The sequence below is a fragment of the Triturus cristatus genome, chromosome 11 (assembly GCF_964204655.1).
Source record: "Triturus cristatus chromosome 11, aTriCri1.1, whole genome shotgun sequence".
Lineage (NCBI taxonomy): Eukaryota > Metazoa > Chordata > Amphibia > Caudata > Salamandridae > Triturus > Triturus cristatus.
The window spans coordinates 164,584,525-164,603,906 of record NC_140594.1 but is presented as its reverse complement, the minus strand read 5'-3'; the positions used below and the strand labels follow the sequence as shown (position 1 = coordinate 164,603,906).

The following is a 19,382-nucleotide window of genomic DNA, read 5'->3' as shown; positions in this document are numbered from 1 at the left end:
TCCTCAGAAAGACATGTAAAGACTCTGCCAATGTTGAAGGGGGTCCTTAAGCCAGCCACTGACATTTTCAGGGAACCCACCAGGGCACGAGTGATAAACCCCAGGATCGATAAGAAATACAGATCAGCACCTGGAGATCCTACTTACATCAGAGGACAATTACCACTCGACTCCATCGTTGTGGCGAATGCCCGCAAGAGGGCACACTCGCAGACAACGGGTGACGCTCCTCCCCCGGACAAGGAGTCCAAGGTGCTGGAGACCTCCGGCAAGCGAGTTGCCGCACAAGCTGCAAGCATATGGCGCATAGCTAACACTCAAGCGCTCCTCGCTCGCTACGATAGGGCGCACTATGACACAATGGAGCAACTCCTTCAACACCTCCCTGACCCCTACAAAGAAGGTGCAGAAATCCTTATCAGAGAGGGACAGCTACTCACAAATGCTGCCATCAAATGTGCACTAGACGCTGCTGACACGGCTGCCAGGGCCATCAACACTAGCGTCATCCTACGACGTCACGCCTGGCTACGTATCTCAGGATTCAAGCCTGAGGTACAAAACAATATCCTTAATCAGCCCGTCAACCCCGACTTTTTGTTCGGGCCTGAGGTTGACGCCACCCTCGAGAAGATAAAAAAGGACACGGACACTGCAAAGTCCATGGGCGCCCTACAAACTCAGTCCTTTCGGAGCGGCTCCTTTCGTCGCCCCGGAAACAAGGGAGCAGGCAGAGGACAGGGGTCACAACAAACATATAACAAGGGTAATACGCAGACCACCTACGATAAGAACACCCGAGGTGGCTATCGTGGCTCCAGTACCAAGGGCAGAGGACGTGGCTACGGCAACACCGGGTCCTCCCCCAAGAACAAGCAGTGACGCCCTCTCCCTTCCTCCCGACCACATAACACCTGTCGGGGGAAGGCTACAACGGTTCCTGTCCACGTGGAACTCCATCACCACGGACAGGTGGGTCAAAGATATTATAAAATACGGTTACTGTCTGGAGTTAACTTCCACTCCACCCACAATACCACCAAGAAACCGTCCTATGTCCTCAGAGCACTTGACGCTCTTACAGCAAGAGGTAGAAAGTATGCTTCTAAAAGGCGCTATCGAGGTCGTACCCGTCCACGAGCGGGGCACGGGGGTTTACTCCCTCTACTTCTTAATTCCAAAAAAGGACGGGTCGCTCAGGCCTATATTAGACCTGAGACCCCTGAACCAGTACATTCTTTCGGAGCACTTTCACATGCTCACTCTACAGCAAGTCCTTCCGCTTCTCCAGCAGGGAGACTTCCTAGCATCACTGGACCTCAAGGATGCGTATTTTCACATACCCATCCACCCCTCACACAAAAAATACCTCAGGTTCACTGTTCAGGGGCAGCACTATCAGTTCAAAGTCCTTCCCTTCGGCGTGACAACAGCGCCCAGGGTTTTCACAAAGTGCCTAGCTACGGTGGCGGCACATTTACGGAGACAGCACATACACGTCTACCCCTACCTAGACGACTGGCTCGTTCAAGCGAGATCAGCCCAGCAATGTGCAAGCCACGTGTCCCGTACCATTCACCTTCTTCACAATCTGGGATTCTCACTAAATTACCCAAAGTCTCATCTCCAGCCCGCACACGTACAACAGTACCTAGGTGCGACTATAGACACTCTGGCGGCCACAGCTCAGCCAAATTTAGTGAGGATCAACGGCATACAAGCGCTGATCTCCAAGTTCAGACCCAACCACTCGCTTCCAGCGCGAGTGTTTATGCAGTTGATAGGCATGATGGCCTCCTGCATCTTCATAGTCCCGCACGCGAGATTACATATGCGCCCACTTCAGGAGTGCCTAGCACGTCAGTGGAATCAGGCTCAAGGACAGTTGAAAGACCTAGTGTTGGTGAGCGGTCGGGCATACAACTCTCTGCATTGGTGGAATCCACAAAACCTTTGCAAGGGCCGACCGTTCCAAGAGCCTGTTCCACAAATAGTACTGACAGCGGACGCGTCTCTCCAGGGATGGGGAGCTCATGTACTCCACTACACAGTGCAGGGACTATGGACGACACAACAGAAGAAGATGCACATCAACCTTCTGGAACTGATGGCAATCTTCCTGGCCATGAAGGCTTTCAAAGTACATCTGTGCAACAAGGTCGTGTTGATCCGGACGGACAACATGACCGCAATGTACTACATACAGAAGCAGGGAGGGACACACTCTCCACAGTTGTCTCATCTGGCTCAGAGCATGTGGAAGTGGGCCATTCAGAGGAACATGTTCCTCATGGCGGAACACCTCCCCGGCAAGGACAACCAGATGGCGGATCTGCTCAGCAGACACAGCCACCAGATGCACGAGTGGGAGTTACACCCATCGGTACTCCAACCGTACTTCCAGCAGTGGGGTCACCCAGAAATAGACCTATTCGCGACAAGCGAAAACGCAAAATGCCAAAGCTTCGCCGCCAGATTCCCACACCCGCAGTCGCAGGGCAATGCGATATGGATGAACTGGTCCGGCAAATTTGCGTACGCTTTTCCCCCAGCACCGTTGATACCGCTGGTGGCTCGCAAACTCCGACAACACTCCCTGACACTCGTCCTAGTTGCTCCCACGTGGGCACGCCAGCCGTGGTACACCACCTTCCTCGAACTTTCCGTGGTACCGCATCAAAGGCTGCGGATCAAACCCGCGCATTTGACGCAGAACCATGGAGAGGTTCAGCACCCAGATCCGCAACAGCTGAACCTGGCGATCTGGCTCCTGAAGTCCTAGAGTTTGGCTATCTCAATCTGCCACCTGACTGTATGGACATCATCAAGGAGGCCAGGAGACCCACTACAAGAGCTTGCTATGCAGCCAAATGGAAACGGTTCGTCATTTATTGCGGTAATAATGACATTAACCCGCTGGACGCATCCATCCACAACATCATATGTTACCTCTTACACCTATACCGATGCAATCTGGCGTACACCTCTATACGTGTCCATTTGACCGCAATATCAGCCTATCTGCAAACCAGGCAGCACCTCTCTCTCTTCAGAGTGCCTGCCATCAAAGCATTCTTGGAAGGACTCAAACGAGTCATTCCACCTAGTCACCCACCGGCTCCAATGTGGAACCTCAACTTGGTCCTCACACGCCTGATGGGTCCACCCTTTGAACCTCTACACTCATGCGAGATTCAATTCCTTACCTGGAAAGTAGCCTTCCTGGTAGCGATCACTTCCCTAAGAAGAGTTAGTGAACTCCAGGCACTAACCGTTCAAGAGCCATTTATTCAGGTTCACGCCAACAGGGTCGTACTACGTACCAACCCCAAATTCATGCCCAAGGTAATATCGCAGTTCCACATGAACCAGACTATTGAACTGCCCGTTTTCTTCCAAAACCCACAAACTGTTGCAGAGAGGGCATTACATACACTAGATGTACGGAGGGCCCTCATGTACTACATCGACAGGACTAAACCCTTCAGGAAGACAAAACAACTGTTCGTTGCCTTTGCCCCACACCACAAAGGTAACGCCATCTCCAAAGCAGGGATAGCCAGATGGATAGTTAAGTGTATTCAAATCTGTTATCAAAAGGCAAAACGCACATTAACTATTCCACCACGAGCCCACTCAACACGCAAGTTGGGGGCTTCCATGGCCTTCCTAGGAAATATTCCCCTGCATGATATATGCAGAGCAGCCACATGGTCCACTACACACACATTTACAAAACACTATTGCGTAGATGTGCAGTCAAAACAGCAGGCAGCTGTAGGACAGGCTGTTCTCAAAACACTTTTTCAGACCGCTGCAGCTGGCACGGGTAGCCGCCGCCAATAGAGGGCACTGCTATGTATTCTATGCACAGATATGAATTCAGCAGCCCACATGCCTCGAACTGAATATGCTACTTACCAGTATGCATCTGTTCTTGGCATGTAGGGCTGCTGACATTCATATCGCCCTCCCTCCTCCCCGGCGCCTGTCGCAGCTGCAGCTCTCAGAATTATTGCAAGCATGGTCATCACTTTCTGTATCTACTCCATCACTGCCACAATGGCGAAAAACAATCTGAGGATGGAGAGGATGCCCATGCGCACTGTAGTCCAGGGGAGGAGTCACCTATCCAAGGATACTTCGAAGACTCTTCCAGGACAACAACGTGCAAACATCCGGACCCAACACTAGGCGGCGATCTATGCACAGATATGAATGTCAGCAGCCCTACATGCCAAGAACAGATGCATACTGGTAAGTAGCATATTCACTACCCTTTTTTGGCTCCTCATTGTTTGGCACCCATACAGATGAGGAGATGGCTAGAATGAAAGCCGAATTAGACACTCTGAAGGCGGTGGGATTAGAGAAGAAAAAAGAATTCAGGCGGAGATACAGACCCAACCAGCGCAAGGGCTACCAACAGAGGGTTCAAACCCCTCCGTGGCCCAAAACAAAAATCAAGGAAAGTCGCAGTTCCAAAGCCGTAAGTCACACACAGGTAGAGGAGGTCATCAGCAAGAGTCCTCTACCACGGCTAGATCAGCAGGGAAGCAATGAGCAAGAGCTTCCTCTGGCGCCGTTGCCCACTCCAGTGGGAGGAAGTGTTTCACATCATCTGAAAGAGTGGTGCAACATAACAACAGATCGTTGGGTGCTCAGTATGCTGCGCAATGGATACGCACTACGTTTTCGGGTGCTCAGTATACTGCGCAATGGATACGCACTACGTTTTCGTGTGTCTCCAAAGGACAGCCCTCCAAAAAGATCTCGTCCTCACCAGCTAAAGTTACTACGTCAAGAAGTGGTGACCCTTCTGCAAAAAAAGGCCATAGAGGAGGTTCCTCCCTCTCAGCGGGGGAAGGGAGTGTATTCCAGGTACTTTCTTGTGCCAAAAAGAGATCAAGAGCACAAATTAAGACCTATCCTGGACCTTCGATCGCTGAACAAGGTCATCTTGAAGGAGAAATTTCGCATGTTGGCGCTTCATCAAATATGTCCACATCTGCAAACAGGAGATTGGATGTGTTCAGTGGACCTCCAAGATGCGTATTTCCACATACCTATAATTCCCCGTCATCGCAAATATCTGCGATTCGTGGTCGGCAGCAAACACTACCAGTTCAGGGTGTTGCCCTTCGGACTAAAATCTGCCCCACGAGTCTTTACCAAGTGCATGGCGGTGGTAGCGGCGGCTCTACACAGAAGGGGTCTGTTCGTTTATCCGTACTTGGATGATTGGCTCCTGAAAGGGCCATCCCCTCAGCAGGTAAAGAGCGATTTCCAAATATGACCATCTCTACTCCGCAGGCTAGGTCTGCATGTGAATATGGAGAAATCGGTTCACCGGCCTACTCAGGTGATCCATTATTTGGGCTCCACTCTGGATACAAGCCTAGGAAGAGCGTTTTCTTCGGAGCAGAGACTTTCATCAATACAACAGTAAGTAACTAATCCTTATTGTTACTTTTTCTAACTCAGTGTTGGATCCTGGATCCAGCACTGGTGCATCACCTGTAAACAGTTGAAAGAATGTGTTTTGGTTATATAGGTGATTTTTAACGAATATTTGTAAGTTTGCAAAGTCGACACTTAGAATCTTTTTCACCAAAAACCAGGCCATGTTATCCTATAGAAGGAAATTCAAATTATAGGTAAAGTATGTTCTCGTTACTTTTGTAATCCAGTGCTGGACTCCTAGGTTCAGCACTGGGACATCTATCTAAAACAGGTAAGTAATTACGTTTTCACAGTTGGTGCGATTTTTAAAGAATATTTGTAGTTTGCAAAAATCAACCCGAGACATTTCACAGAAAAACAGTCAATGGTTTCCTGTGGAAGAAAATTGGGTTAGCAGTAAGTATGGTTGTAATTACTTTTCAGGGTCAGTGCTGGGCACCAAGATCCAGCACTGGGATCTCTCCTGATAGCAGGTGAGTATTTTCGTTTTCGTTACTCGGTTGATTTTAGGTGAATATTTTAAAGTTTATAAACTCCACACTTAGAAGAATTTCCAAGTGAAACCAGTCAATGTTACCCAATGGAAGAAAAGGGAGTTATCGGCTTTTGGGTAAATACTCGACTGGCAGAGTTGAGGTTCTGGGCATAGACTCGGGTGTCGCCCAGGGTCAGGTAGGTACAGTTGGTTCACCCTCAGCGGCACAGGGGCAGCCGGGTGTAGAGTGAGTTAGGCCCAATGTTATCCTATGGGAGTCAGGGGGTCTTGGTTGGTGGCTGCCGACTAGCAGGCCACACGGCTGTGGGAGCTGGGCTCCTGGTCACTTGCTCAGGGTGAATGGGGAAGTAGGTAGGTGTAGAAGTTACACTGCCAGGGCCACTTGGGCGGCTGGGTGCAGGGTGCTTTTGAGCCTTTGGGCGCTCAATGGATTTCACTGGGGAAGCTTCAGGATGAACAAAGGCTGCAAGCTCGGGGACGAAGATTCTTCAGGTGCCACCACCACTTCGAGAGGTAAGTTGGAGGATAGGTAGGTACCCAGGAGTTGATCACAGGGGGCCGCAGGGCACTGGGTGCAGGGGTGCCTTTTGGTGTCGGGAAATCTTACCCTCGGCTGGTTGCGGTTGGAGGGGTCCCTGATTCTGAGGATGCAAACGTCGTCTGGAGCGTCGAGGTGGGTCCTTGGGTGCTGGATTCGGGGTCACAGTCGCCGGGGGGACGTCCTTTGGGTATTTGTCCACTCCAGCACAGGCTTGGCGGGTGTAGGGTTCGCGGTTCCTTGCTGATGCCAGGGGTCATTTACTTGATTTGAGAAGTACCACTGCTCGTGGGAGTCCCAGTTGCTTAGACTCACAAGGTAGCCAGGTCCTCAGGGAGTTTGTGAGGTTGTTGGCCACTGGAGATGCCGGGGTTTAGCAGGAGCAGGTTCGAGGGTCGACTGGCTGGTAGGGCTGGGGCAAAAGCAGTTGGTGTCTTCCTCTTGTGAGCAGCTGCACAGCAGGTGGTCTTGTCTCTTGATCTTATTTGCTGTTTTGGAATCTGGATCTAAGGAAGGAAGGTTCAGGGTGCCCCTAAATACTAAATGTAGGGGCGTTACAGGTAGGTAAAGGGCAAGGACCACTGGGTCCCTGCCCTGGGGTGAGTTCACCCCCTATCCTGCCACTCTCCTGTGGGAGGGGGGCAGTGGCCTAGTCCTGATTGGGCAGGGCTCCCCATCTTCAAGATGGCGAGAGCCCGAAGATGTGCTTCACCTCGCCTCGCCCACCTGAGGGGTGGGGTTGGCAGAGGCTGGCACACCCCCTGTCCTTCCTTGGGGTTTCCGGTCAGTCTTCCCACCAGAGTGGGGGTTTAGAACCGGTAGGGGCCAGTTGCTGAGTACAGCAAGTGGCCTGGAGAAGCTCACAAAGGCGGCATGCCTTTTGAAGCTTCCCCTGCCCCTCCTGGGGGAGAAGACCTAGCACCTCGCCCAAGATGTGCATTGTTGCAGGCCCAGGAGAGCGAATGGCTCTCTACCCAGGGGTCCAGCAACATGTCTGCTGTGTGGCAACCTAGGCAGCCCCTCAGACAAGACGTGGATTGTAGGTTAGGTTCAGGGGGCATCTCTAAGATGCCCTCTGTCGTGCATTGTACATTAAATCCTGCACTGGCATCAGTGCGGGTTTAATGTGCTGAGAAGTTTGATACCAAACTTCTCAGTCTTCAGTGGAGCCATCATGGTGCTGTGGAGTTCGTGTTGACGATCTCCCAGCACCATATACTCTTAAATGGCAGCACTGCACTTACAGTGCCCAGGGGGTACTGTAGGGGCACAAGGCTCATGCCCCTGTACCCATACCACTGGCATAGGGCACCCAGCTAGAGGGGTGGCTGATGTATGCCAGGGCAGTGTGTGTTGTGGGCATGGCACACACGGATGTGTGCCATGTCGACTCTGTTTTGTTCTGTACCCAGACACTCAGCCTGCAAGGGCAGTGTGTGTGTGTCAGGGTATAGGGCCTCTAAGGGTGGCACAATAAGTGCCGCAGCCCTTGGGGGACCTTCCCTGGTCACAAGGCCCTGGGTATCTAGTGAACCCTTTATCAGGGGCTGACATGTGGCCAGGGTTTGCCAATTTGGGTTTAGGTTTCAGCACAGTTTTTAGGGAAGGAACATAAGCCCTGGGTACCTGATTGGCAGGAGCCAAGGGCACACTCAGTCAAAGTACATTCGGCAAAAAGTGAGGGCATACCATACAAGAAAGATGGCACTTTCTCACAGAAGGCAGATGGGATTTTTGAAGCAGCTGCTCTGTATTTCACAGTGCAGGTGCCACCTGGCCTGCTCTTTAAAGAGGAATAGAGATCCCCTGCAGGCGATTGCCATGAGTGACTGGACTTGCCTAAGGGGGGGGGGGCTTCAGATGTGTGGGACAAACTGACACTGCGCCTCGCAACAGCCTCTTTGCCTATGACCATGGTATTGCGCTGGCACACTGTCCCAAGTGGTTCCCTCATTTGGATAAAGGGCTTTCCATAATACTAAAGCACCATGTGACGCAAAAAATGGGCTTGCACTTCTGTTGCACCCCCTCAGGCACTCCATGTAATATGGGCCCAGGTGTTTGACAGAAGAAAGATGAAAAGCTATGTCAGACGTAGAACATTTATCCTGCAGGCTACAAACCGACTTAAGCAGCTAACATTGCACTTGCTTCTTTTTACCAAATGACTTTCATAGAGGCCTGCTATTTGTGTCTCTTTCAATTGGGCATGATTCCACAGTGCCTTAAAAGAACCTGCTCTGCATCTGTTCATTAAAAATTAAAAGAAGCTGAAGACGTAGGCAAATTAAGTAAGGTTTTGCCTTTAGTAAACTGAGGATACCACATTCAATCCTAATCCCTCGAATTTACCCCCTCCTTGGACCCTTTCCGCTCACCTGGATCGTGTGGACTGCGGTGTTCATCTTCTCTAACTCCTGCGACGGAGTCTTGAGTTCCTCCGGATGTACCACGGTTGAAGTCTTGAAGTCCTGACGGCAGAGACCCACTCAATATGGCCGATGCCCGGTGGAGCTACGCGTTTGGCTATAGAGGAGACCGGCTTGGGCCGTCACCTACCCAACCGGACATGGGGCACAGTTGTCGTCGTCTCTCCGCTCCTATTTCCTTCCTCATTACCGATGAGTTTCTGTCTATGGAGCCAGATACCGCTTGACACCCCTGAGCTTGCTTTCACCTTCTGAGCCTTGGGATGCATGCCTTCCTGGTCCCCACAGCTGCCTCCATTTCTGGCGCGGACTCGCCTTATCTCTGGACTGGACACTCATTTCTCGCCCCTCCGATTCGTTCTCCCTCTTCCCCTCTCCATCTGATTAACCACCGGGGTTTGCCGATGGCAGATCCTGTTCATCGCTGTGAGGCCTGATAGGGCTGCCCTCGATGCTTCTGGTGCGATCATTGGGGAGCAGCCCTTTGGCCACCGCCTGCCCTCCGGACCATAGCCGCGGCTGCCTGGTGTTTTCCCTTCGCCTCTCCTCGACTGTGGTGGGGACTCAGGATGCTTTTCACCCCGACAGAACAACTACGAGGGTGCCGAAATCGCTGCCTGCCATGGTCTCTGGGCCTGTTTTTCCCGTTCTTGCTCTGATCTGGTTCACCATCCTGATCCGGTTCACCATCCTGATCCGACTGCTGCCTTCCTCCTCCGAGGTTGCTGCCGCTGGGTTTGCTTTGACTGCCTCCAGTCTGCGTCGACCCGAGTAGTGTCGGCGTCCTGCACCTTTCCCTGCCAGATCTTGTGACAGTCCTCACCTTCCAGCCATGCTCGAAGGGTAGGTTCCTTTATTGGTTTTTCGAACAAACTGTTTTCTTATCCGTTTTCCCGCCATTTTGTCACTACGTTTGTTTTTGGGGTCCTTGACCCGGATCCTCCATCTTGCAGTCTCCACTGACTCTTAATTCGAATCCTGCCACTGGTCTTTGCCTTGTACCCTCCAGTCTCTTCAACGCCCCAATGGATCCCTTTTTGGAACTCTTCACTCCTCTTAATTCCCTACGATGTAACCATTGTGTAACTGTTTATTTTGTAACTTGCAACTCGCTGTTTCTTATGTAAAGCGCTCTGATACCACCGGGTCTAGCCAGCGCTATATAAAACTCATCAAATAAATAAATAAACTCGACATCAAACCATTTCTGGCAAAGAAGTTGAATTCAGGCTGCATCAAATCTCTTGCACCAGTTAGCTTCATCTGACTAGGGCCGTTGATGTGTAGGTGTCTTAGGATCATGGATGGAAAACTGGGTAATCTCAGCAAAGCCTTGTCTGTTTGTGTATTTATTCTCCGTTCCCATATTTGTTGTTGGTGCACCATCCTATAGTTCAGTAAAATCATCAGAAAGAATCATTCTTGCCTTTCAATTCTTCTAAACAAAGGTCTCGTACCTAAACTACAGATTGGTTTCCTATGTTTTAGCCCCACCTGTGTCAGAATCGAAAGGTAAGAGATTGATTGTTGTGAATCACCTGTATTTTAAAGCCTGTAGGTAGAAGTATACTGATTGTGAAGAACCACCTCTGACAAAGTTCTTAGTGGGATCTCTTTATTCAGAAAAGCCTGTTTTGCGTTGTATTAGGTTTCCTAATGTATATTTTTATGCATAGTATTTAACCCGCACCACCTCCCTGAGTAATCCTTGGAATGCTTTGGCTCGCTACCTTTAGAGACAAGTGCTAACTTGGTGCTCACTTTTGGGTCTAATAGTGAAGTAACTCAGGACACTGATGAAAGGCTCCAATTGATACTGTTGTAATCGAGTAATGCCTAACTGCTTGGGAGTCACAGAACTAGTTCCCACAAGGGGTATAAAGGCCTACAGAAGACAGGATAAGGGCCAGATCAGTGGAAGGATGCATTACAACTTAATAAGAAACTTCCATTGCTACCATATAATACCCCGATGAATGCCCCAGTGGTTGGTGATAGAAGTAAACATCGGTTCCCCCTATTTTTCTGTGTAATTTGCGAATCAGATATATATTTTGCAATGATGGTCTTTTGTCTTACTCTAAAATGGGAGTGTGGGTTACAAATTCCTGCTTAAGTAGTTGCCTTGCTTTTCTATTACAGTTCCGAAGAAAAAAGCTAAGATTCTGCAAAAGTCACATTCATGATTGGGGTCTCTTTGCTATGGAGCCAATTGCAGCTGACGAAATGGTCATTGAGTATGTCGGACAGAACATCAGACAGGTACGTTTAATTCCCATATTAACAGCAATCTGTACCTTTTATGTGACCATCACTGCAGAATAATAAGCATGTTTTAAAGTGATAAAGAATTAGCCCATCTTGCAATCTTCAGAATAAATATATACCCATGTGGCATCTGCAAAAACATTGTGAATCTTGTGGATCTAATTCCTTCATTAATTGGATAGTTGGTGTATGAATTATTGAACATGTCTGTGGGGAAACCGATATTAACAAATATGCTCTTGACATTTTGACACACACTTGTTTGGAGAACTACTCTGAACACATAGAAAGTCTTATGTTACCTGTGTGCTGACTTGCCTGCAAATGCTACTTTAAAGGGCTCTTTTTCTTTTTCTGAGTGTCAGAACAGATGCGAGGATTAAAGCCAGTGTGACTAAATTATAAAGCTTCTGTTCAATGTTTTTCTGTCTAGCTGTCCTAACTATCCACCCTTTTGTATGATGCTCCACCTCCCGCTCACTCCTTTATTTCTAGCAATCACTTAAGTTTCTCCTAGACTAAACTGAAGGACTTTCTTCTGCACCCAAGCCTCTGAATAATGCTCCACAGTCATTAAACTAACCTGTGAACATACAAAGCCTCTCCGCAGGTTCATGAAATCCTGCTCAATGTTTTGAGATCATCCAGGACCAGGGTGCTACAAAGATAGTGTTTTCACACATGGAAAAGGAGTACAATACCCCAAGTCTTATTAACTCTGAAAAGGTTTCTCAAGGGGCAGACCACAAGACAACCATTTGTGCAGCAAATTAGTTCTTGTTCCTGAAGTAAGACAACTGTCGCTAAGGGGAATCATTTAGAGACAAAACCCAAGTACCTGCTCTCAATCATATTGGAAGTGCATACTCGCCAAAGTCCACATCCCTGATGGAGGAAATTATCAGCTTAAAAGCTATGTTCGAGGCGTATGAGCTGCAGATCACACACTATGCATAGATCGCCATCTGGTGTTGGGCCCGGATGTTTGCACTTGTTTTTGTCTTGGAAAAGTCTTTGGAAGTCACAAGATAGGTGACTCCTCCTTAGGATGATAGTGCGCATGGGCGCCGGCTCCATCTTCAGATTGTTTTTTCCGCCATCGGGCTCGGATGTGTTTCTCGTGCTCCAGTTCGGTACCGTTACTGGTCCTACTTTCAACACGCAATCCTTCACCCTTCTCCGGTATTGTTTTTGATCGCGATCCCTAGTCGGCGCGCATCTCTTCAACATCGAAGTCCTCGATTCCGGTCGTCGACTAAGGCCTTTGGGCCTACCTGGGCCTTGACTTTTGGCTCATGGAAAGGACTCCATTCAAGAAGTGTCCTCAACGTGGGTTAAAGCTTCCTCCTACAGATCTGCATGAGGTGTGTAACCTCTGCCTCTCCCCGGCCACGAGGCCAGAGACTGTCCAGCTTGTGCCTCTTTCCACTTCAAAAAGACTATTTGAGATAGTCGAGCTCGACGAACAATGGCTCGCTCGTCGACATCCATCCCCGATGACATCTTCCACGAGGGTGTCGATGTTCCAGAGCAAGTGCAGGTCGAAGAAGGACTCGTCAGTGCCTCCGAAGCCGATGACTCAGATATCGAGGACATCACTCCTGGCAGCGGGTCGCAAGTAGAGACGTTGACCTGACCCCCTCCCCCCACCACCGAAAAAGGCTTCGGTCACACCTTCACCTTCGGGCTCAGGTGCACACTGAGAAAGCGCTTCTCACGCCCCACCTTCGGGCCCGGCAAAGAAGCCAACAACTAAGCCTTCCAGCCGCTCGAGTCAGCCTACCGTCTGTGCCGAAACCCTAACGACACCGAAAAAGAAACAGTCGTCCTCCGCCTCGGTGCCGACTACTGCCTCCACATCCACGCACTCGGCACCGAAATCGACTTCAACCAACCCCTCGACTCCAAAGAAAATATCGGGACCGAGCAAAAAGCCGCTCCCGAAAGGTTCACACACAACCTTCGGAATAGAAAAAGCCGCCGTAACCGAAAAAAACGGGCACACATGCTCCAACAGAGACTTTAGAACCTCACGGTTCCAAGCCTAAAGAGCACAAACCCACCTCTGAGTCGGTACCGCGCAAGTCTTCGTAACCAAAAAAATCAGCACCGAAAGAACAGCCTCCAACAGAAGAGCTTTTTAAACCGGACCCCACCCAAACAACGCTTCTAAGAGATCCAAAGACTGGTCAACTCATTCTTGGCTCCAGGAAACGACCACTGGACACGCCTACACCGGCTCCACCACCTAAAAAGAGAGATATTGCAACATCTCCTCTGAGGATCCCTTCTCCACCTCCTCCTCCGCCTCCTCCACCACACCACTCTCCTACACCATCTCATCCACCAGTGGACGATGATGATACCTCTGATTACACTGGGGACGATGAGCCACTAGGGGATCCTAGCCCACCTTCTACCCCAGACCCCTGGGATGATTATAACACACCAGATGTCCCTAACGTGCCACAGGACAACATCTATCCCTCTAGACCTTCCCCTCCAGAGGATACCATGGGTTTCGACCAGCTAGTCCACAGAGCTGCACAATACCACGGGGTCGACTTACACACAGATCCCGTGGAAGAAGATTTCTTAATGGATACATCTGATAGAAACTACTAGCTGCAGATTCCTTAACATAGAAGTTATCCCCAGGTGTGAGACTGGACCCGGAAAACTTTCTTGCCCAGCATCGCTGCGCGCCGGGGGGCAGTGCCTCGCGACTCCACCCGACATCCTCCGCGGGCGTGACATCAGAGAGGTCACATAAGCCCAACCCCGGCGCGCTGACGTCAGTTTTCTTCTTTTCCGCGTTGGATCCGGATTGTGTTCCTGGCCTGTTTCAGGTTTTCTTGAGAACAGTGTGCGAATGCCTTCGGGCTTCAAGACGTGCTCGTCTTGCGCGCGCCAGATGTCAGTGACAAATCCTCACCCCATCTGCATGTGGTGTTTGGGGGAGCACCACGACTCCACAGATTGTGAGGCAAATGAAGTCCCGGCGGGAGCGCCGGATGAAACTCCTTTCGGCTTCAAGAACCGCCGCTTCCGTCTCCGATATCGTCCTTCTCCCAGGCTGCAAGGGCATTGCTCACCTGTTTGTAAGTGTTGCAGTGTGTCCCCGAGGCCCGGTCCCTGGCCTGTTGGGGGCGTGGGTTCTCCGCGGAAGGTGCGGCCCCGCGTGTCACCACCCTATCTGCCGTTCCCCGGCGCGGGGGCGTCCAGAGCCCAGATGAAGGCCTATGCAGCGGCCCTGCAGGCCTCTTTGGCTCTTCCTTCTTTTCCATCTCCTCCTGGGATGTCTGCGGATCGCTTTCCGTGTGCGGGGACTCCTGCCACGTCGCCGGCGGCTCCGGCGCCGACAGGTTCGGAGGATGTGGTGCCGTCGGGGTGCGGCCCTTCGGGGTTCCCTCCTTCGGACTACGGTGCCTCTGCCTCGCCGCAAACTCCCGCTGGGGACCCTGTGGTGTCGTGGGAGGTTGCTGGGTCTCGGGCGTGTCCTCGATTCCCCCTCGGTCATCTGGGCACGCGGCGGCCTTCTCCGAGGCCGAAGTGACGCCGCTCAGGCTCCAGCGGCTGCTGGCCCTGGTGGCGCCGCAGGGGCCGGATAGGGGTCGGGTGTGTCCCTGGGCCCCTCTCGTCCCTCCACAAAGGCAGCTGCCTCGTCGGAGGTAGAGTCGATGAGCGTCAAGGGAGGAGCAAAACCCAATGTCTACACACAAATAATTTCGTTACGCCCAGACTGGGTCAAGATAATACGGAAAAGCCAAGGGCCAGGACAGGTTCGAGCAGAAAGGAGATCAAAAGGGATAAAAATAAACTCAGTTTATTTCAATGATAATGTTTAGAATAATCAATAAACGAAATAACATACAATATAACCCTATACCCTAGTTCCTCTGTCTACCCATCCAGTTCCCAGGGACCCCCCTTTTACTGAGGAGGTAGAGTCGATGCCTTTTCGGTACCGTTCCTTAGCCGCTCCGACCCCGCCTCGGTCTCCTGCGCCGCGCGTTGTGGCAGAGGTCGTTCCGGTGTCCCCTTCGGCCCCAGTCGACGTTGACCTGACGCCGGTGGCGGACTCTACTGCGTCAGGCCGACGCCGGCTCGTTAATTCATCTTTGGACTCCCCCTCTTCTCCAGAAGTTTTGCGGTTGTTGGTTTCATCTTCTCCGGAGACGGGTCGCCGCGTCGTGGCCTTTTCCCCGGCGTCTTCTAAGGACGGCTCTCCGCCGTCAACGCTCCCGCAGTCTTTGCCGGCGGTGCCCCAGGTTCCACATTCATCGGTCTACCCTCCTCCTTTTCGAGCTTGGCCTTTCCTTCCGCCAGTTGGGCTGGGGGGCGGCCGCCTAAGCTTGCAGCCATCGCCCACGGAGGAACTGCGTTCCCCGCCGCGGGGCCCTACGGAGGCGAGTGCTGCCTTTGCTCAGGCTGTTTCCACGGCTGCAGGAATATTGCGCATGGGCGATCCAGCTGCCCATTTCCCCACGGATCATCTGCTGGAGGTTCCCCATCAGGGCTCTGGTGGACGGGAGCTGCTTCTTCCCTTCGAGGCTGAGCTCCACAATTCTCTTTTGGGGGCGTCCTGTTACAGGGGACCCGGTGCCCCAGCCTCTTCTGCTCCGCCACCGTCCTGCTCCGCATGATCCTGTCTGTCTTTCCCTCCACCCTTCTACCAGGGGCCCTCTTTTACAGACTGCCTTTCCCTCCTTGCCATCGGTGTTGTCTCCCCCGTCACGGGATGCCCGGTGGTTAGATTCCTGGGGGCGCAACATCTTCGCCGCCTCCAGTGCTGCTTTGCGGGCCCTTAACACTCTTTGTGTGTTGGCCAGGGCCACTTCTTGCTTATGGAATTCGGCGGAGTCCCTTATGTCTTCTGCTTCTCAGGAAGGTGCCTGCGTAGATCTGCGGCACCATGTGTTGGATGGCCGGGAGCTGGCGGCGTTTTTTCATCGCTCGGCTCTGGATGTTTCGGAGTTACTTGGTCGTACCATGGCTACTTAGGTGGTCCTTCGTCGCCATGCCTGGCTACGGGATAGTGTTTTCCCTGAGAACGTTCGGGAACGGCTCGTTGACCTTCCCTTTAATGGCACTCTGTTCCATGCCAAGGCGGATTCTGCCATTCAGAGGTTTCTTGCAGGGCTTCGTCATCCTCCTCCTCCTCCCCCCTCAGTGACCTGACTGTCGGTCTGTGTTTTGGGAGGTGTTCTCCCGTTGTTTTTCCTGGGGCCTTGTAACGGATAGCCCCGGTTGTGTGTTCTGTGCCCTTGGGGTCCTTTTGTTGGGCCCTTGGTGCGGTTGGCTGTTGGTCCGGCCCTTTGTTGACTTGTGGGTTTGGCTGTTGGTAAGCCTGGTAGGACCTGAGATTAAGCCTTCTGTGTCTTCTTTATTGTCTGCTTGGTAAGCAATCTGCGGGGTTTTTCTGCAGGTCGTTCTGTTTTGTCCTCTGCTGTGGAAATGTTTTCCTAAGAGGTGTTCCCATGGTTCTTGGGACGTTACCTTCCCTATGTGGGGTACTTGTAGCTATTACATAGCTCTGTCCTGAGCTGGGGAGGGGTGGTCACCCTTTCCGGGTTCCTTGCTCTCCGTGGCGTCACGGTATGTCACGAGTGTGATCTTCATGCCAATTGTCTTGGAGCAGCTTGTGCTAGATCCGTCCTTCCCCTTGTCGCTACGTCACTTGGCTGGTCCGGCCTGCTGTCTGCGTCATGGGGTTGTAGTGGTTCTGCATTTTTGTCTTGTGTTTTGGCTTGGTCCTCTCTCTGATGCTCCAGAGAGTTTGGCTTTCCTTGGCCTCTGTGTTCTGGTGGCAGGCTTAGGCCGTTGTCCGTCTCTTTTTCTTTTCTGCCGGTTCCTCCACTTCTTCGTGGGTCAGTTTGTGTCCTGGCCCTCACTGGCCTCTGCTTTCGTCTGGCGTCTGCCTTGTCCAGGGTACGCTGTTCCGTGGTGTTGCTTGTTACTGGTGGCGCATGCCCGTGCAGGCCTGCTTGTTCTCCTCCTCCGTTGTGATCTTGATGTGTTTCCTTGCGCCACTGCTTCTGGTTCTGCTGGAGCTTCACGCAACGGTGCTTTTCTTCCGCCTGTGCCGTTGGCAGTGGCGCCGTTCCGGCCTTGCCCGCTGCTTGCGGCCGAGGTGTATTCAGCTCTTTTCAATCTCTATGCCGGTGTTTCTTATGGTGGGCCCTGCCTTTGGTTCTACCTCTTCTCACTGGGTTCGAGGTGGCCCTTGCGTTCCTTGAGGCCTTTGGGGCAGGGACCAATGGGACCCTGTCCTGGGGTGGGTACACCCCCCTATTCTGCCACTCTCCTGTGGGAGGGGGGCAGTAGCCTAGTCCTGATTGGGCAGGGCCGCCCATCTTCAAGATGGCGAGCGCCCGGAGATGTGCTTCACCTCGCCTCCCCCACCTGAGGGGTGGGGTTGGCAGGCTGGCGCATCCCCTGTCCTTATTTGGGGTTTACAGCCAAGCTTCCCGCCAGAGTGGGGGTTGCAAGTGGCCTGGGGAAACTCAAAGGCGGCATGCCTTTGAAGCTTCTCCCTGCCCATCCTGGGGGAGGAGATCTAGCACCTCGCCCAGGATGTGCATTGTTGCAGGCCCAGGAGAGCAGGGGCTCTCCTACCCAGGGGTCCAGCAACATGTCTGCTGGGTGGCAGCCTCTCAGACCAGACCTGGATTGTAGGTTAGGTTTCAGGGGGCATCTCTAAGATGCCCTCTGTGGTGCTTGGTACATTAAGTTCGAGGCATGTGGGCTGCTGAATTCATATCTGTGCATAGATCGCCGCCTAGTGTTGGGTCCGGATGTTTGCACGTTGTTGACCTGGAAGAGTCTTCGAAGTATCACGAGATAGGTAACTCCTCCCCTGGACCACAGTGCGCATGGGCATCCTCTCCATCCTTAGATTGTTTTTTTCCGCCATTGGGTTCGGATGTGCTTATCTTAGCTCAAGTTAGGAAAATTTAGTTTAAGGCCAAAAGGCCTTTAGTTTTCGTCGGTACTGTTCCCGCTCGGTATCGACTGCTTTCTTACTTAGTTTAGAAACTTCTTCCAGTTTTTCGGATCCTTTTAATCCGAACATCGACCTTACATCGACGATGGAATCGAGGACCCCATTCAAACGGTGTCCTGTATGCCACGCCAAATACCCACACATCGACGTCCACCCGGTATGCAACAAATGTCTCTCGCCGGATCACGACGAATCGAAATGTATGGCCTGTCCCCGATTCCGATCCAAGAAGACTCTCCGGAATCAACGGGCAGCGAGATTAGAAGCGCAGCAATCGGCACCTGCCCCGGCCAACATCTTCAGCACCGAGGACGAGGATGTTGAGAGCGTGGAAGAAGTAAACTCCAACCCGCTTCCGAACACGATTCCCGATCGGAAGACGCCGATGAAGCGCTTTTTCACAGGGAAGAAGCCGTCGACGAGGTAGGAGACTATGATGAGGCCTTTGGGGCCGAAGAAGATAGCTCTGGTGAAGAGCCAGGCCTACCCGTCGAAACGGAGGCCATCAAAGTGCGTCATTCTACGACTCAGGTCAAGGGATCGCCTCCTGGCCTTACCCGAGATCAATCCCAAAGTTCTTCGGCCCCGCCTTCGGGCCCGGCCTCGAACATCCAGCACGAGCCATTATTACCGAAAAAGACTGGTTTCCCTTCAATGAAACCGAAACCAATCGTCGCACCAGTTCCACCGAAACCAAAAGTGAAACTGGCAGTGGTCGGCTCGAAGACCTCCACTCCTTCGACGCCAGCACAGACCATCGGCTCCGAACGCACTAAGAGGGATTTCGGCGCCGAACTCGCTGCAGCAGATATCGGTACCGACCCGAAAAGGAAGGCCATCGGTCCCACAAAAGCGCCTCGGCCCCTGGCACCGAAGCAGTCGGCCCCGACCACCAAAGTCAAAATGGCCGCTCCATCTGAGTCCACTTCGAAAACAGCGACACGCGTAAAGTCATCGGCTCCGAAGACCGCTGATACCTCTCCTCGGATCGATGACCCTGTGGCTCCAAAGCAGTCGACGCCTACCTCTACGGAACCAATCGGCACCAAAGAACCTTCGGCATTCTTGGTGCGGCAAGTCGCGGCGTCGTTGCAACGCATCAGGGAACGGGCAGCCCTCCGGTCCACGTCGGGCCCCGACCCAAACAAGGCTCCAAAGGCACTCTCGGCACCAACCAACATC

The 19,382-nt window shown here is 52.1% G+C and overlaps 1 protein-coding gene across 3 annotated transcripts in view; it reads left to right on the top strand.

Moving 5' to 3' along the window:
- SETD1B (SET domain containing 1B, histone lysine methyltransferase) overlaps nt 1-19,382 on the top strand; it is a 476,309-nt gene that overhangs the window by 397,548 nt on the left and 59,379 nt on the right. For all 3 annotated transcript variants that reach the window (XM_085633203.1, XM_085633202.1, XM_085633201.1), the window contains exon 16: nt 11,069-11,188. In XM_085633203.1, the coding sequence (XP_085489329.1) occupies nt 11,069-11,188 (120 nt within the window). The remainder of the gene's footprint in view (nt 1-11,068; nt 11,189-19,382) is intronic.